The 17422-nt window shown below is 39.7% G+C and overlaps 2 protein-coding genes and 1 long non-coding RNA gene across 3 annotated transcripts in view; 1 reads left to right on the top strand and 2 right to left on the bottom strand.

Moving 5' to 3' along the window:
- The window catches only part of LOC111579966 (kelch domain-containing protein 8B), a 269839-nt gene that overhangs the window by 113984 nt on the left and 138433 nt on the right, over positions 1–17422 (bottom strand). The gene's annotated exons all lie outside the window — the stretch shown is intronic.
- On the bottom strand, positions 9339–11730 carry LOC129349423 (uncharacterized). Its single transcript, XM_055012606.1, has 4 exons — positions 11611–11730; positions 11193–11337; positions 10772–10881; positions 9339–9845 (listed from the first exon to the last, which is right to left on the bottom strand). Exons 1-4 carry the CDS (start codon positions 11674–11676, stop codon positions 9537–9539), a joined length of 630 nt encoding a protein of 209 aa, XP_054868581.1. The 5' UTR covers positions 11677–11730; the 3' UTR covers positions 9339–9536.
- LOC129349424 (uncharacterized) lies at positions 15853–16738 on the top strand. The gene is made up of 3 exons (XR_008602425.1): positions 15853–15975; positions 16273–16335; positions 16543–16738. It is a non-coding gene; the product is annotated as an uncharacterized LOC129349424 (long non-coding RNA).

The raw sequence follows: 17422 nt of genomic DNA, 5'->3' as shown, positions 1-17422 counted from the left end.
TGCACAGGTTGAAACAACTTTGGCAAGACTCTGAAACTAATAATAATTAATAAAATATATATTTATAGAGCGGTTTTCAGAAGCCAAGACACAAAGTGATTCACAAGGACAAAATACAACAGACAAATCATCGGGAAACTCGATCTCTGAAAGATTAAAGTCATTTTGGGTGGAGATGACTGATTGCAAACACGTACATCATCCAGTAACCTTCAACAGCAACAGAATCTGCTCTGATTGCATATCAACAAGGACACAGGAATAAAACACTACTTTGTGAACTGTGCAATTATTTATAGAGTCCGACGCAGGGCTTGTTTCCAGGAAAAAAAGTCCTCCTCCTTGAGTGTCCTTGCATATCCAGTAAACCGTCACTTCTACCACCGCCAACCTGCCTCACCGAGGTGAAATATGATAATGAAATGGAACATAAAACTGATTTCACAGCGGAGGATGATTGCCTGCTACTTAAATCCAATAATAAAGCGGCCCACCCCGGCTGTCGAGAGGAAATAGAAGGGTTGGAGAGAGATTTCTGAGGTGGTGGGCAGCTCCTGTCACCGATACTTCACTCAGTTTGGCACAAAAAGACTGAAAGAGGCTCAGAAGGGAATTCTGGCATCCCATAATAACCGCCTGTACACCTGTGAGTCGGTGTCGGATACTGATTTTTATGTCACCTGTCAAGAAACTGCCCAAAGTATCACCACTACTTTCTGACACTGAGACTTTGCTGTATTGTCGGAAACACATCACATCTCCAGCTCCATGGACACACAAAGAAGACAGAGTCATCCATCCTCACCACCAGGAGGCGCCACAGAAAACTGCTTTCCAGGACTTTATTTCACTAATTGCATATCCTTAATTTCTTTCCTCTTCTTGCATCTTCCCATCGGAAATTCGAGTGGAGGAGTCGAGGCAACAGGTTTTAACCAAAATGCAACGTAAATTACGTTAGGCACCATCCTTGGGATGAGTTTCTTCTGATTTTTCTTCTTTTAATTTTCTCTGGTGTCTGTGATGGTGAACATCTTTGGTTTGTGATATTTAACGACGTCATCTTGGAGTTTGAGGATTCATAGCTGTCTTGGTGGCCTCCCGCACTAGTTTTTATCTTGTAATTCCTTCAGAGCAGTCACAGAGGTCTTAGTGGTCTCCCTCACTAGTCTCATATTTGTATTTTCTGTACCATCAGTCGGCTTTTCTCTTTTTCTTTCACTTTCTTTCTCGTTTGTCTGCATCTCCTGATCATCCTCATGTTAAATAAATCTGAAATCACTGTGGCACACTGAAGCAGGGTTATGAAACAGAATTACGTTGATCTTTGGCAAAGCTGAAGGTCAACAGATTTAGTTCTGGCTCACAGAATAAATAGAATTATTCCTTTTAAACTTTACCTTGACAGCATTTTCTCTGTAAAGTTCATCACATATTATGATTAAAGTTGAAAGATTGTGTCCAAAATGAATGTTATATATTATTGAATTAAACACCTGCAGCGTTTCTGAGCAGAAAGTGAAGCAGAGAATCCTTCAGAGTCGGAGAAGAAGAAGAAGAAGCCGTTTGGATCAGGAGGGAGGCAGGTCATACGTGAAGGTAAAAGACAGCGGAGATAAAACCGCTCAGGCGTCGTGTCGACCTGCAGATATTATCCTGATGGATAACTCAATAGCAGAAGCTGACAAAGAGCTGAGCACACTTTCTCTCTTTCCTCGCTTTCACACCTTTTCTCTCGCTGCTCTAAAAGAAAAAAAAGGTCTGTTGGGTTGTGATCCAGAACGATACAAGAGCAGGTTTCTACTGAGAAGGCAATGACTTTATCTTGCTTCTTTATTGGGTTTTTTATTGATTTCTGTATCAAGCGCTGCACTAAAAAAAACACAGATTTTGTGGCATGGAAGATTAAGCAGCAGAAAGTTAGAATAATTTCTTAATTAACTTGAGGCAGCAGCCATATTGTGTATTGTTTAACCTTTGATTTAGCCAAACTGTAAATGAGAGACTGTTTCTAGCATTTAGTGCCTTGTGAAAGGGCACAACCTTTATCGTTTGTTCTTTCGGCTGTTACAGGATCCAAAATGTCATTCTGCCTAATAAAACACCTCCTCGCTGACCTCTGCACTTGAAAATGTTCAATCCATGTTATAATCGTCAGAGTTCTGTGAGTGGAAGTGGTAAGGAACACCGTTAACAGCGATGGAACCGGATAAATTAGCTCCATGGCTAGATGTACTTCACAGTTTTGTACAAGCGGTTCATTTGCAGTCAAATGGAATGACAAAAAGCACAAAACTATTCTGGTTTATACCCCACAAGCAACAGATGATATCTTCGGCTGCCTGCTCTTGGTCTGGTAAAAGTTAAAACGCATCTCAGGTTTATCAGTTTCAGGCATCAGTTCTGATAGGAACATCAGCAGCTGGATGGTTTAAACAGATTATCTGAAATTATTCTGAGATAAAATCAAAAGATACTGCAGCAGAAGTATCAATTAGCAGCAGATAAGCAGCAGAATAATAATATAGTTTAACTAGAAATGCACTCAGAGTGCAGTACTCCTCCAAGGCTGCTCATTCCCCCATATGGCATTGTCAGAAAAGCAGCATTTGTATATTAGTTATTGATGATCAGAAATCACAGTAACATAGAACATGGCCATTTAATATAGATGTACCAACAAACAAAATGACCTTGCTCTGAGCAAAGGTGTGTGTTCTGCATGTGTATGTTACGTACGGATACCGGATCGCGTTACCTAAATATGTAGCAGGCGGGAATTGATGGGACTCAGAAACACCCCCACAATTTAATCAGTTGTTTCCTGCATCATTTCTGACAGAAAAGTCTCGATAAGTCCTCAGTGGTGGATTTGTAGTAGGATCACAATCATGTGATCGTCAGCAGGCAGCTGATGTAGTGTTCATTTGTTGTCATAGTTACAGTGATGCCGTGCTGCTATCTTGCAATGATACAGAAACCTTTAACAAATCCATGGATCCAGACTATAAGCTGCATCACTGCCAAAATCTAATCACTTGGTCCTTGTGTCATTTCTGACCTTCCCTGAAAATTTCATCCAAATCCATTAGTCTGTTTTTGAGCAATGTTGCTAACAGAAAGACAAATCAACGCTGAATGTCACATAACTCCGCTGTGTTCCTTGACTGAAAAAAATAATAATCTCAACACTTCCATGGACGAATCAAAATGTGAAAAATCCTGAAAACTGTCATCAGTGTTCGGCCTGTATCTGTAATTATCTGTACTTATTAGAGGGGGTGGACCAATCTCTCCATTTCTGAAACAACACTGACTTTGATCACTGACCTTTTCACTCTTCAAATTGAAAGTAATTAAAGCTGCCTGTTAAGCCAATTAGCATCCTTCCACTATAATTAAGGTTATTTCAGTGAGTAGTGAACTGACTTGAGCTGCAGCCTGATCAGGACGCGTCTCCTGAAAAAAACAAAGAAAAGTATTATTACAGTTTAGTTTTACAGAAACCACTGCACTGTCCTGTCATGAATGTCAGCGTTAGAGAAAAACAACAGCAACAGTTCAAAGAAATTAATAACTCATGACTTGCCAGATATTTTTATAGTTAAATAATCTGTTTGAGTTTTTGTTTTTCATCTTAAATGTGACTATTCTCTGGAGTCTGTGATGATGAAGGTCTTTGTTTTGTGGCTAAAATGTGACATTTAACGACATCATCTTTGGGTTTGAGGAATCATAGGTGTCTTGGTGGCCTCCCTCACTGGTCTGATTCTTGTAGCTCCTTCAGAGGAGTCATAGGTGTCTTGGTGGCCTCCCTCACTGGTCTGATTCTTGTAGCTCCTTCAGAGGAGTCATAGCTGTCTTGGTGGCCTCCCTCACTGGTCTGATTCTTGTAGCTCCTTCAGAGGAGTCATAGCTGTCTTGGTGGCCTCCCTCACTGGTCTCTTTCATGCTCGGTCACTCAGTTTTGCACCTGTTTTGAATTAGGTGAGTTGCTTTAAAAGGGGTGAATACTAATAATGCACTTAATTTACATTTTAAATCAGTTGACATTACTTTTTAGAAATCTGTTTTCACTTCCACCTGAAAGAGTCTTTTTTTTTGGGTAAATTCCTGTCAAAAAAAGCACAATTAAAATGACCCTGATTAAATGTTGGAAAGCAATAAAATGGGAAAACTTCTAAAGGGGATGAAAAGATATTTTTCGACACTGTAGAAGCCTATTGTTCTGTCTGAGATAGATGAAACACTTTCTGTGTAGATGCATCATCGGTATAAAAAGTTTAACAACAAATTGTGCGACAATTCAACTGTTTACCTTCATTTTCTCTGATAAATAGGTTCGTCTGAGCTGCAAACCAACAACAGTTGCACATATTAGCAATTAGCGCGATTCTTACTGCTTGGAATGCAACTATGAAGTGACAATAATGTCATAAACCGGAATGATCTTGGAGCACAGCTGAGGAAAGACACATCTCCTGTCTCCTTTATCATCCTCCCTCATGTTTTGTTGTCTGTTAGCACAGGAAGGAAAACAAGCCAGAGTCCTACATGACATCTTGCATCACGATCCTCATTAGAGCTGATTTTTTTTCTCTCTCCACACCTTCCCAGCTGGAGGTTCACCAGTAAGACATCACACTCCCTCAGAAAGAAATACCGAGAATCGTGCAGCACGATTGATAATGAATCCTGTGCACGCTCACACCTCTGCTACATTAAAGCACTTCTGCACGGTTGTATAAAGTCTGTGTTCTATCTCTGATTCGGCGTACTGATCAGAGGTAGTCTGGGTTGCCCCATGTTTCCTTCTGTATGGAGCTTGTTGCATGAGTAAACCTCTCGCTCTCGTTGTTTCATCTCACATATTTTTCCGCTCTATACTGCCACAAGACGTACAGAATGTCATCGCTGCCTGCAGCTCAACCTGGCTGCCAGAAACAACAGCGAGGAAGTGTATGTGATGTGAGCCGTCCTACATTTCACAGCAGCTCAGTCTTCTCACAGGAGTGATTTATATTTAATGCAAATCTATGATATTTTAAGTACGCATGCAACCCCGTGCCGTGTTCACCGTCTCATTATTTATGACTCGCTGTTGAAGGTATTTTCAATCACCTGAACGAACACCTGCTGTTCTCGGATTATAGTGATTTTACATGCCAAAGAAATGCACGTGTGTGTTACCGTTACATGTACACTACTGTTCAAAAGTTTGGAGTCACTTAGAAATGTCCTTATTTTTGAAAGAAAAGCAGTTTTTTTTCAATGATGATAACATTAAATGAATCTGAAATACAGTCTAGACATTGTTAATGTGGTAAATGAGTACAGTAGGTCATCGGTTTATGACGTCCTCGACCTACAGCGTTTCATGGTTACGTCACCATCTCCCATAAATTTATTAATAAAGTCTTGTTCCATCATTCCGACGTATGGTGTTTGCGACATTAAAACAAATTTTGCGCGGGAACTAGTTGGCCAGCAGAGTGAACAAATACGTCGTCACGCGGTGCAATACGAGGAAGACGGCTTTGTTTGCATTCACTGATCACATTGGATTGTGCTACATTCACACATTCAGTTTTGCAAGCCACCCACAGGAGGAAAGGTACGAAATTGTTGTCTGTTTTTATTTATTTTTTATTTTTACTGTACAGTGTTTTTATGTCCTAGATTATGATTTTACCACTGTGTTGGCGTAGGTGAGTGACACAGATACTTATGTATATATGTGAGTTCTGACTTACAGCGGAAATTGCGTTACATCGTGCCGTTGGAACAGAATTCCGATGTATGTCGAGGACCCTCCTGTATTGTAGCTGGAAAGGGCTGATCTTTAATGGAATATCTCCATAGAGGTACAGAGGAACATTTCCAGCAACCATCACTCCTGTGTTCTAATGCTACATTGTGTTAGCTAATTGTGTTGAAAGGCTCATTGATGATTAGAAAACCCTATTTCAGCTGATTATGGGCATCAATGTATCCACTAAGCTTCAAACACCTTTAAAGCGATCGTATCATATTTGATTTCAAGTCCACGTGTAAATCTTGCCTACATATGTTGTTTCTCTTGGAAACATGTCACATAACCAAAGCTAAGATGCTATAATTTATATTAGCTAGCATAAGGTTTAGCCGTTATTAATTTCCTCAACAGAACAACACATTACATGATCTATTAGAAAGCTAAAAACCCCTCGATTCTTTCTGTTCTTACAGTTTCTGGCTGATAAATGGTGCCATTTTATGTATTTCTGAAAAAGAAAACAGGCCTCACAAACATGCCGGCAGGTTCTGGGGTTCAGATTAAAAAAAAAAAATCTATCCTCAGGTCGATTTCAAACAGCCAAGACTCAGACTCAACTTTAATTGTCATTCTAACCTCATGACATGATAAAAACAAAACACGCTTTATATCTACACTATCGTTCAAAGCTTTGGAGTCACTTAGAAATGTCCTTATTTTTAAAAGAAAAACAGTTTTTGTCAATGAAGACAACATTAAATGAATCAGAAATCCAGTCTGGACATTGTTAATGTGGTAAATGACTATTGTAGCTGGAAACAGCTGATTTTTAATGGAATATCTCCATAGAGGTACAGAGGAACATTTCCAGCAACCATCACTCCTGTGTTCTAATGCTACATTGTGTTAGCTAATGGTGTTGAAAGGCTCATTGATGATTAGAAAACCCTTGTGCAGTTATGTTAACACATGAATAAAAGTGTGAGTTTTCATGGAAAACATGGAATTGTCTGGATGACCCTAAACTTTTGAACGGTAGTGTATTTCACAGATGTTTAAACATGACTCATCAGTTTGATAGCATTTGCCATAACTCTATCATCTTTTTAGCACATTGTACCCAAAAACATTACACTACACCTCCTGCAAAAACACGCTAATAAAAAGGTGTGTAAGATCTTCTGACAGCCCACTCATGGATGCAACTAACATCTCAGCCTGCAGAAGACAAGAGAAAATAAGATTTAGCATATATTAATGACTTTTAAAGCCTGCTCAATAAACAAAATGCTCCATTGCGGTGCTTTGTAGATGTTGGCAGGCTGCTCTCCGCTGAGTAACGCTAAACTGCAACACACACTCATGCTTCCTCTGCGCTGCGATTTGGTTTTAATGTGGCATGGAGCATTGATGTCACACTGAAAAATAAATCAGACAGCTACTGTCGCTGTGTGTATTGTACTGACCTCCATTTCTTTGATTTGTTTCTCTTTATGTGGATATTGCACTGATCTTTGTGTGCCACTGTTGACTACTTTTCCCAGAAACAGGAAGTAAGCATTTGCAGGTAGGAACACTAGAGCATCTCCTGGGATCGGGGGTTAGTTGCTTTCATTATTCTGTTTTGGCTCATTTCTATTCCTGCAAACAAGTTGATGTCATTAATGCACGTAAGACGGGAGAAATGGGACTGAATTATATAACCTCAGTCTCTCTGGTGTGTATGGATGGAGGATGAGGGGGAACAAAAGAGGCAGAAGGATCCAGACAGCCGGAGGTGTCGCCTGAAGTGAGAGTTGGCCATCGATGGAGCTCCTTTTGTGAAGCAGACAGACTTCCGGATTTCTCCCATCTCCCTGCACACATTCAATAACCTCATGGATTATCCTCGAACTGGCACAAAAGCCGAACAATGCACCTCGTCACCCGTCAATTTCATTTCTTTCCTCCTCGGGCCGACCTCGGAAAGCGTCTCTGGAAGAGGCAGCATCTGATGTGTTTAGACTTCACGCTCTGTTCGGCGGCGTAGAAGCCGATGGTTCCGACGTTTCCCACAAGGACCTGAAGATGCTGTAAGCCAATTACAGGCTTCGCTGACTCCAAGGCTCCCCCGTTTAAAAGAGTGTGCTAGAATCTGCATGACAAATATGGAAGATTGGTGCAGCTCGTCCGCTGGGCCTGAAGCTGAGGGGCAACTTCCTGTTGTCTTAAGTGTTATCTGATTAATCAGTTTAGACGGAGCCTTAACTGTGATCCACTGTTTCTAAGAAAATCAATCCAACTCTGAATATTCGTGTCTTTGCACCTCCAACTTAAAACTCTCAGGCAATCCAGGTGCCACTCCTGATCTTTGTTGTAATTTAAACTTAAACTTAACTTTAAAAAACACAACAAAAGGCCAACAAATGTGAATGAAAGTCTTTTGTTTCAGAAATGGCCTGAAAGTCTACTGTTAACTAATCCAGTTTTCGCTATTTGTACATCCACAAGCACCTGACAAACACAAACATGCACTTCATGGCACTAATTTGATTAAATCTAAATAGCGAAAGGCTAAAATTGGGGCTAAAAACAACAGAACAACAGCAACCACCTGTAGCTGAGATTACAACAGTGCAATAATAAGCCTATATTTCTTTCCATCGTTTCATTGGTCTGTATGTGGCGTTATTAAGTTTCCATCACATGAGCAAAAACACTTTGACTTCTTTTTTTTCAACATAAAAGCTGAATTTTAAAATGAGCTGATAAAAGTGCAGCAGAAGGAAAGGAACATTAAATAAATCATCATAATTCTTCATTTCTTCAGTCAGCTAGTTAAAGGTTTGGTTCACTCCACTCTACTGTATCTCTAATGGTGTCTAGCTGTGTTTTTTTCCTTTATTTGTCAAGATTTCCATTGTCAATTGGTTGATATCTCATGTATGAAAAGAATTATCCAGTGATATCTCCCTATAATCCAAGTAGTGTGTGTCTGGGTGTCTGTTCTCCACATATATCAACAACCACACTGCAAAAAGCAGGCCTTCAAAAACAAGAAAAAAATATACAAAAATTAGGGATATATTACTTAAACTAAGCAAAATTATCTGCCAACAGAACAAGAAAATTTGGCTTGTCAAGATTTTCCAAAACAAGTAAAAATATCTAACCTCAATGAACCCCGAAATACCTTAAAATTAGTATATTCTCACTAATAACAAGTGCATTTTTCTTGGAATAAATAAAAAATATGAGACCCCTTTTCTCAATTTGTTGAAAAATATTCTGAAATTAAGTAAATGCTAGTGCCATTGTCTTGACATAATGATATGCACTAGGTATTACATTTCTTGAAACCAGCAACGTTATACTAAAATCTAATTTACTTTTCTTGATGGAAAGGCAACAGTTAAGAACATTTTTCTCATTATGTAGAATAATTTTCTTAAAATTATTAAAATGAGCCAAATGCTGTGGAATTCATAAATCATATTCATGCTTATAACCAGTGAACCTGACTACAAGAACAGTAAATGTCATTTGCTTAAATGAAGATACGAATCCAATTTCTTTTCACCTCTTTAATATATTTAAGGTGCAAGTAAAACATTACACTTACTGGTCATCGAAAGGCTGAATAAACAGTGTGAAAACAGCTATGTAAACTGTATCAAAAACATTCTACACAAGAAAGTGCTGTGAAAGAGTATTAGGAGACCTGAACAAACGCAGAGACCGCTGAGACCTGAACAAACCGGCTCATCCAACACTTACTGGAACTGGAGGTCAATGTACAAACCTACTCAGTGAACTTCCTCCACTCAGCCATAGCTTTTTTATATGAAGAAGTCATGTCTTGGTCATGGATGGCATCCATGAGGACTTCTGTCTGCAGCACAGAGAGGAGTGTGGCTAAGCACTTGGGGTATGTGAGGTGAAAGGTGTAGTAGCATGCCATGATGTACATCGCACTGTCAGAGATGTCCTCCTTTGGGAAGATCAGCACAGGCATGGTTCCGATGGCCAGAATGCAGTTGCTCTCACAGACGATCACCACAGGGCTGGAGAGTGGTCTTGCATTCAGAAAGGTGTTGGGGTCTTCCACAGACTGAAACACAAATAGAAATATGAGGCTAATTAAGTGTGAATTGAAGCTTATTAATGTGTGTGTGTGCGTGCATGCGTGTGCATGTGTGTGTGCATGCGTGTTTTTATGAGAGCATAATAAATGGATATGTAGCAGGTTAGCAAAGCTTGTCTTTGTCTATAAGTGAAATAAAAATGAATATGTGGAAGTGACAGAAGGCAAGAAAGATGACAAGTGTAAAAGAAACAAAGTAGTTGTGAGCCAGTGTTTATTACTTTTTATGGATGTGTGCCAGGGAGCCTACTACGCAGCCTGCAACTATTGCTGTGATTCTGTTTTGCCTGATTATTTAGGTCATCCAAATATGTTCTTTGTAAAGTTAGACATTTTTTCTTTGTTCACTGCCAGGCTCTAGTAATGCAACAGCATTCTTCATAAACAGCTTCACCGGGTTAAGGCACTAATAGCAATCTGATGTCAAAATACTGGAAACATTTATTATTTGTTTTGTGGCATCAAATGCCCATACGAGTTCAGCTATTGTTTAATTTTTGAAATGTCTTTTCTCATTCCTGTTGTTTGCTTTGTTTTAGTACTTAAGAAGTGCCGTGATGTCGATAAGAGATGTCAGAATTGACCAAATTATATGCCACATGACATATGATGTGTTGTAGAATACATCTCTTTCAAATATGTTTACTTCTGTGGCTGTATCACAGCTTATGTTGCAAAGAAAATGAAACTGAGCACTTCACCCAGTTTCTTAAAGTAGGCCTATTCGTTTTTCAGTGTGGCAATATGAATGTTTTCAAAATGCAGTGGTAATGTATCAAAAGTAAATATTTACAATAAAAAAAAATCAGAATGTCTACAAATGTGGCCCCTTAACAAGGTTTAATAGCCCTGCTGTAAAGTACATGAAAAACTGTCATACATAATTTTTTTACCTCAAGGATGTGAAGCATGGCCTCACTTGCATGCCCCAACTTCTTGGGTGGAACAGTGGGTGATGGGAAGATGTCTGGCAAAGCCTTCATCATCGCAACCGCTTGCTTTACTGTGAAAAACAAAACCGTCCAATTTTATTTACTGCAGTCAGTTATTCAAAAAACAACATAAAAACAGAGAGAAAGACAGAGCAACGAGACAAGAAACATAAGGGAGTGCAGTTGGGAGAGACTGCGAGAAGCAGTAAGCTGCAGGTGGGAAAATGAAAAAAGCACATGGTAGGAGTGGTTAGGATGGTTGATAAGTTACGTAAATGGCAAATACTTGGTGGATGTCTGAAACTGAGCAGCACCAGCAGCACTGACCACTGTGGCCAGCCTATGGATTCTTCAAGTCATCAAGTGATAAGTGAGTAATTACCTTTATCTGCCAGTGGAGGTCTCATGACTTTTTTGAAAACTCCATAAAACTGGATCTTCTCACAAAAGGTCCTCCAGCGGTTCTTCAGTTCAGATATGAAGTGGGGGTTTCCTTGATTGAGGATCCGCTGCAGTTCATCCATTATCTACCACAGAAGGACAGATAGCAAATACCTTTTAAATATACATTCCAATCAAAATCTAGTGAAAACAAAAAATGTCTGGACCTACTATGTAAGTAGAAATTGCAGAGTAACCTGCTTTGTGAATTATGAAACAATTTGTGCAAAAAAGAACCTGGCCAATATCTGTCCTTAATTTTAAAAAATGGAAAAATGGCTAACAATGTATAATTTGTAAACTAACATACATATAATCATATTAAACATAAAACAACTTAAACAATTTGATTTGCTTACATGATCCACTTCTCTGAAGCAGGGATATGCTTGAAGAATCTTGGTAGGTCTGTCGTGCTCCTTCATAACATCAGAGTCAATGTAAGCCCGTCTTGCTTGGTATTCAAGGTCCAGCAGCTGGACAACATCCTTCTTGTTGGGCCTGGGCCTGGATTTGTATAGCTCTTGCAGAACTTTGTAGTGTCTGGCCTGGTTCTGTGGGCTGTCAGTAGTTTCAGGACCTATTGTTGAAATGAAATTACAATTACTGTTTTGGTTTCTACCATTGCAGTTTGAAGAAACATACAAATATTCAAAGTTACTTACTTTTAGATTAATGGTTATATTAGCAATCCTTTCAATGTTTGTATCTAAAAGTAAATCATGTATAAATATAAATGACTTCTAAAAAGAAATGTGACAGTACATCTGCAATAACCCAACACACTTTCTCACAACTCAACTCCACATGGAGTAGATGTTTATTGATAACAAAATACAGTATTTCTTTAGCTTATTCCAGTAAAGTAACAGTTACGAGTCTGAAGTCTTAGGTCGGCAGGAGCGTTCTCTCTCTCTCTCTCTGCTCTTTCCAGTTGAACCACCAGAACCAGACTGAGCTACAGCTGTTACCATGAAAAGATAATCTTGATGATTAATGATTAATACAATAAAGGCACTCCCCCTTTTCAATATTTGTAGTAGTTTTAATACAAAAACACAATCTCAGTATGTGCGCTTACCATCCACCTGTTCAGCCTCCGGGGAAGTGCATCCAGACGATGATCTTTCCAAGATCGAAGTTGAAGCATTGGACCCGCTGTCATCAGTGGGTGACCCATGGCTGCTGCTCTCAAAGCTAATGGCCAGTCGCCTCTTTCTTGAAGGAGTTGCTCCCTGCTTCTTTTTGGGGGTTGTCACATTTTGGACCCTTTTCAAAAGCTGTTTCTTCACAGATTCCTGACAAAAACATGGAATGTAAAAATCACATGGATCAAAATTAAATTAAGCCATAAAAGCTCTGATCCTGAATAAAGCATATCCTCCTACCCACTCAGCTCCACTGGCTGCAGACCTGTCCCGCAGCATTGGGTAGTACACAATGAGACGCTGAGCCATCACAGTTAGCTCACGGCTGCACGGATATCGGAAGTCATCCCCTGCAGCTCTCTTGATGGCAATCATGCTTGTTACTGTGTTCCTTATTATGCGACAGCGAAGCTCTTTGGAGAGTGTAAAGTCTCCTTCTTCTCCAGCACGCTGTTTTTCAAAAAAGGTGGTTCTTGACTGCTCCAGCTCTGTGTCTGTGTATACAACATATTGTGGACTTTGAAGCTGTACAGTTCTGCTGACACTGTCTCCTGGCTTTGAAGAGGGGACAGGTGCAGGGGAGGAAGAAGGGGTGGACAAAGCGGTTGGGGTAGTTGGAATTGTGGCAGCATCATAAGTTCCAGAGGAGATGCCTGGGTGAGGCTGGTCCAATTCTTCACACTGAAAAACGCAAGAATTTATCTCATTAATTGAAAGCTGATTGTATGTAGTGCACTAGAAGGAACAATACCAAAAAGGAAATGTTTCCATCAGGTTTTGCAGGATTGGACCTAAATGCAGTTACAACCAAACAGGTAGCAAGGAACAAATAGGAGACTAGAGAAAGTCAGGAAGATTAGACACTGCACTACAAAATAAAACAGGAAAACGAACAGGAAAAAAAGACACAACATGACAGTTTCACTGAAATTGTAAATTACAGCATTGTTTAATGTCCACACAACGTTAAAATCTGATATCACCTCATTTTCACCATGAGTGGTCCTCCAAATCGCTCTCCTTCGGAAAAAGTGCTCAGGTCCAGGAAAGAGGTCACGCAAGTCCTCCTTAGAGAGACTGGGAAGCAATTCTTTGCTAATATTAGCAGCTGAAAAACACATACAATCACACTGTAAATACACAGTATAAGGTCATAACCTGGTTAAGTCAGTGGTGGCAGCACAGAAGCACAGCTTAAGCAGGAACAGGTATCTACATTTAGCTAAAGTCGAACCATGAGGTTGAACCCAGCCTCATGACTCCCTGCGCGCGCACCCCTCCCCCACCAACCGTCCTCAACCATGCTAACATGCAACGCAAAACATGCTAAAGTTAAAGTAAGTTAACAGCTGCCTACAAGTTGTTCCTTCAAACTGTTTCTGACAATAAAACAACATCAAGAATTTTTACGGCAAGGCTTTTCGTGTAGCTGTTAACTGTTTCTAGCCCACATTTGGCTAGAAGGTCACTTTGTTCAAATTAGCATGCGAGGACTTAGCTAACTTCACAATTAGCTGACCACGCAAAGACATGTAAAAGCAAATTAACATTACCTTTCAATACTGCAACTGTTGTAGGATCCATGCCCGAAAAAGCGCTTCCAGTTTCATCCATGGCGTAGTCAGTTTGTAAGATTTCCAACGGCTCAAACTTCAGACAGCAGAACTGTAGACAGGTAGCCCGCTGTAACTGACCCGCCGCGGACTCTTTCTGGCGCGTTGCCGTTTGGAATGTACCATGTCATAAAATGGGGGTGACGTACATGTTGTATGAGGGGAGAATGTTTGAACTAATGGAGTCATAATTTGAAATTCATACAGTATATTGAAAATTTTAGTACTGCAAGCAGTTACTTCCGTAAATTACATTATAAGTACGAATAAAAAAAACATTAAAAAAAGCTTAATTCATAGAACTCACCTATGCTGCTAGGTAATGTGGTCAACAGCCCGTCGTTTCACGTAACTTTCCCATCTCTTTCAGAGACTGCAGAAGAGATTTTACTTTTCTGTAGGATTTGGATTTCATTTTTGAAAACTTCAAAATGGTGTGGCGTTGCGTTGTCTGCCTTATTTTCGTCACTTTTTCATTGAAACTCTTACTAAGCCACGTCAATCGAATGCACAGCCGCAGCCCTGACTTCAGGTTACTTTGTGGCATTGACGGGTGTACAGAGGAATATCGGGTGTATAACTCATTCTATCACCATGTAAAGAGAAGACACTCCCAGCATCTTGTTGAAAGCACCAGACCAGCAGGTGAACGGCTGCACGAGGAAAGTCAAGGACCGCTGCAGCAGCAAGTGAGTTACTTTGCTACTTAGCCCCCCAAATATTTTCATACATGACATCCTGTTAGCTTTCGGACCCTTTGACTGAAAGATGACTTATTGATTCTGCCAGATTGTGAAACTGATGTAGACAAGGTGATGATTTACGATCGGAAGTTTATCCGTTGAGTTTTATTTGGGCCGTTTCTCAATTCTCAGAACGCAAGTCCGTACTCGCATACTTGGCGAGAACGGACTTGCGAGTCGTTCTTGCAAGTCTGGACTTGCGAGACCACCAGAACGCAGCGAGGCTGAAGTGCAATTAGAACACCAGCGTACTTGATGACGTCACCGCCTCGGTTCATCTGCTCCAGTTATTTTCACCGTGAAAAACAACGAAATGTAACAGAAATAATAACACAGCCCTGCGTGTTCACGTTTTAATATTAAAATCGTTAGTGTATATATATTCAGGTTTGTAAGATCGTTTTTCATCTTTTTTTAATGGTTTAGAGCCGCTGATTTATTTACAGCTGTAGCTTGTGATGAACTGAACCATCTCATTCTCAGTTCTATCAGTGGATCCACAAAAACTTTTCAGAAACTGATTGCTGAAAAAATATTAAACCTTCACGAGGACACTTAATGAACAGGATGGATGGTTTGCAGTTTTATTATTAACATGACTAAAATACATTAGACTACGTTCTACATACATACCTGATGTTTGCCCTCCAACATCTAGAGGTTTATAGTCTGACAGATACACAAACATCACTACATTTTAAAGTGATCAACAGGACTTCTGTATGCTGAACATCACTGATTAAAGATAGAATAATTCATGTCAACTACTGTACTCAGAACCTGAATACAGGTTAGCTCCTACAGGTGAGCTCTTCTTCTGCCTGTCAGGTAATAAAACAAACCTTCAGCAGCATCTGATCAAACAGATCTGATGTTAGAGCAACTACTCGCATGCTGGCACAAGCAATAAGTCATCTGTCCATTAGAGGGTCCTAAAGCAAACAGGACGTCATGTATGAAGAAACGTTGATTATAAATCAGCTTGACTTGTATGCAAATTCACTGCTTGGTTTGTGTGAAAATACAACCAGGAATGAAATGCATCATCAAAATTAAGTAAAATGTAAAGTAATTTGTTTCTTTTATGTGTGACACAGCACAACATTCAACCTGATCAACATCCTCAGGATTCCAGCATCACCAGTCAACAGTTCTGTACAGCTGACACAGATGAAGAGCAAATAAACAGTAACCAAGACAGAGCTGCCACAGTACAACCGGTAAGTAACTGCTGGTTACAATCTACTGAAATTGATGTATTGTTACTAGTATATTATAGCTGTTAAATACCAACTACAGTACAGTAATGTGTGATTTGACACCTCACCTCATGAATGATAAGACTAAATGTTATATTAGAGCTGAAACATACCAGATATAGTGAGCAAAGATGATTTAACATGCAAAGGACTATTTATAAGGACATTTTTTCTGTGATCAACATTGTACCTGACATGTAACTATGAATGTCAGATCACAATATGTCAGGATACTTAATATAATTTACACTGTTTTAGGATCTGACAACACAGGCCACTGCCTTTGTGATAAATGCACGGGCCAAACATCGCCTATCACAGGTAAGATGTTTGTGTTTTTTTTTCTTTTTTTGTTGTTTTTTCAAAACAGACCAGAGTTTTTATTTGCTTGTTTACAGTTATGCAGGGGTCCAGTTATGGTTAATGTCTTGTTATCCAGTTCACTCCAGTCACTCTCCCATGCTAATGTTTAGATCGTACACAAAACTGTTTGTTACAAATATCATGTGTTCTTTTTGTCATTTTCAGAAAGGCATGAATGATATTGTTGCTGGTGTGCAGCAGTACCAATCATCGCTGGTGAGCAACCTCAGGAGCCAGATAGAGCAGGTGTTAAAGAAGCATTCAGGAACCACATCAGGACTCCTTCAAAATGAAGTAATGGATGTCTTCAACAGTTTTGTTGACCCATTCACGAGTGTTGCAACAACATTTCGACAGAACAGTGTTATAAAGAAGCAGTTAAGCATTTTGGATGCAGAGGAAACTCTAATTTCTCCAACTATACGCAAGAGGAAACATGGAGCCTCAAAAGACTTTTTAATTAAAGACAAAGTCTTTCATTACATTCCATTGGTCAAAAGTCTAGAGCAATTTTTATCACACCCGAAAATATTCTCTATGATTGAAAAGGGTCCACAGAGGTGCAGGGAGGGTTTTTTTCAGGACATTGCTGATGGCTCCCTTTTAAAATTGCATCCCTTATTTTCAGAGATACCAAATGCATTGCAGATTGTTCTGTACACAGATGAAATAGAGGTCTGTAATCCACTAGGATCATTTGCATCAAAAAATAAGCTGTTGATGGTGTATTACACCCTAGCAAACATAAATCCAAAATACAGGTCTAAACTTTCTGCTATTAGGTTACTTGCCATGGCTAGATCTGTAGACCTCCGTCATTGTGGTGTTGATGTAATATTGAACAGAATCAAAGAAGATATGGATGCATTGTACAGTGGTGTTAAAATGCAAACTAGTAATGGACAGAAAACTATTTATGGTGCCATCGTCTCTGTCTGTGGAGACACTCTGGCACAGCATGAACTGGCAGGGTTCAAGGAGGGTGTTGGCTTTGCCTACAGTAAATGCAGACACTGTGAGTGTTCTTTTGAGGACATGCAGTCAC

The sequence above is a fragment of the Amphiprion ocellaris genome, chromosome 8 (assembly GCF_022539595.1).
Source record: "Amphiprion ocellaris isolate individual 3 ecotype Okinawa chromosome 8, ASM2253959v1, whole genome shotgun sequence".
Lineage (NCBI taxonomy): Eukaryota > Metazoa > Chordata > Actinopteri > Pomacentridae > Amphiprion > Amphiprion ocellaris.
The sequence above is the reverse complement of the archived record's forward strand: the minus strand, read 5'-3'. Positions and strand labels throughout refer to the sequence as shown.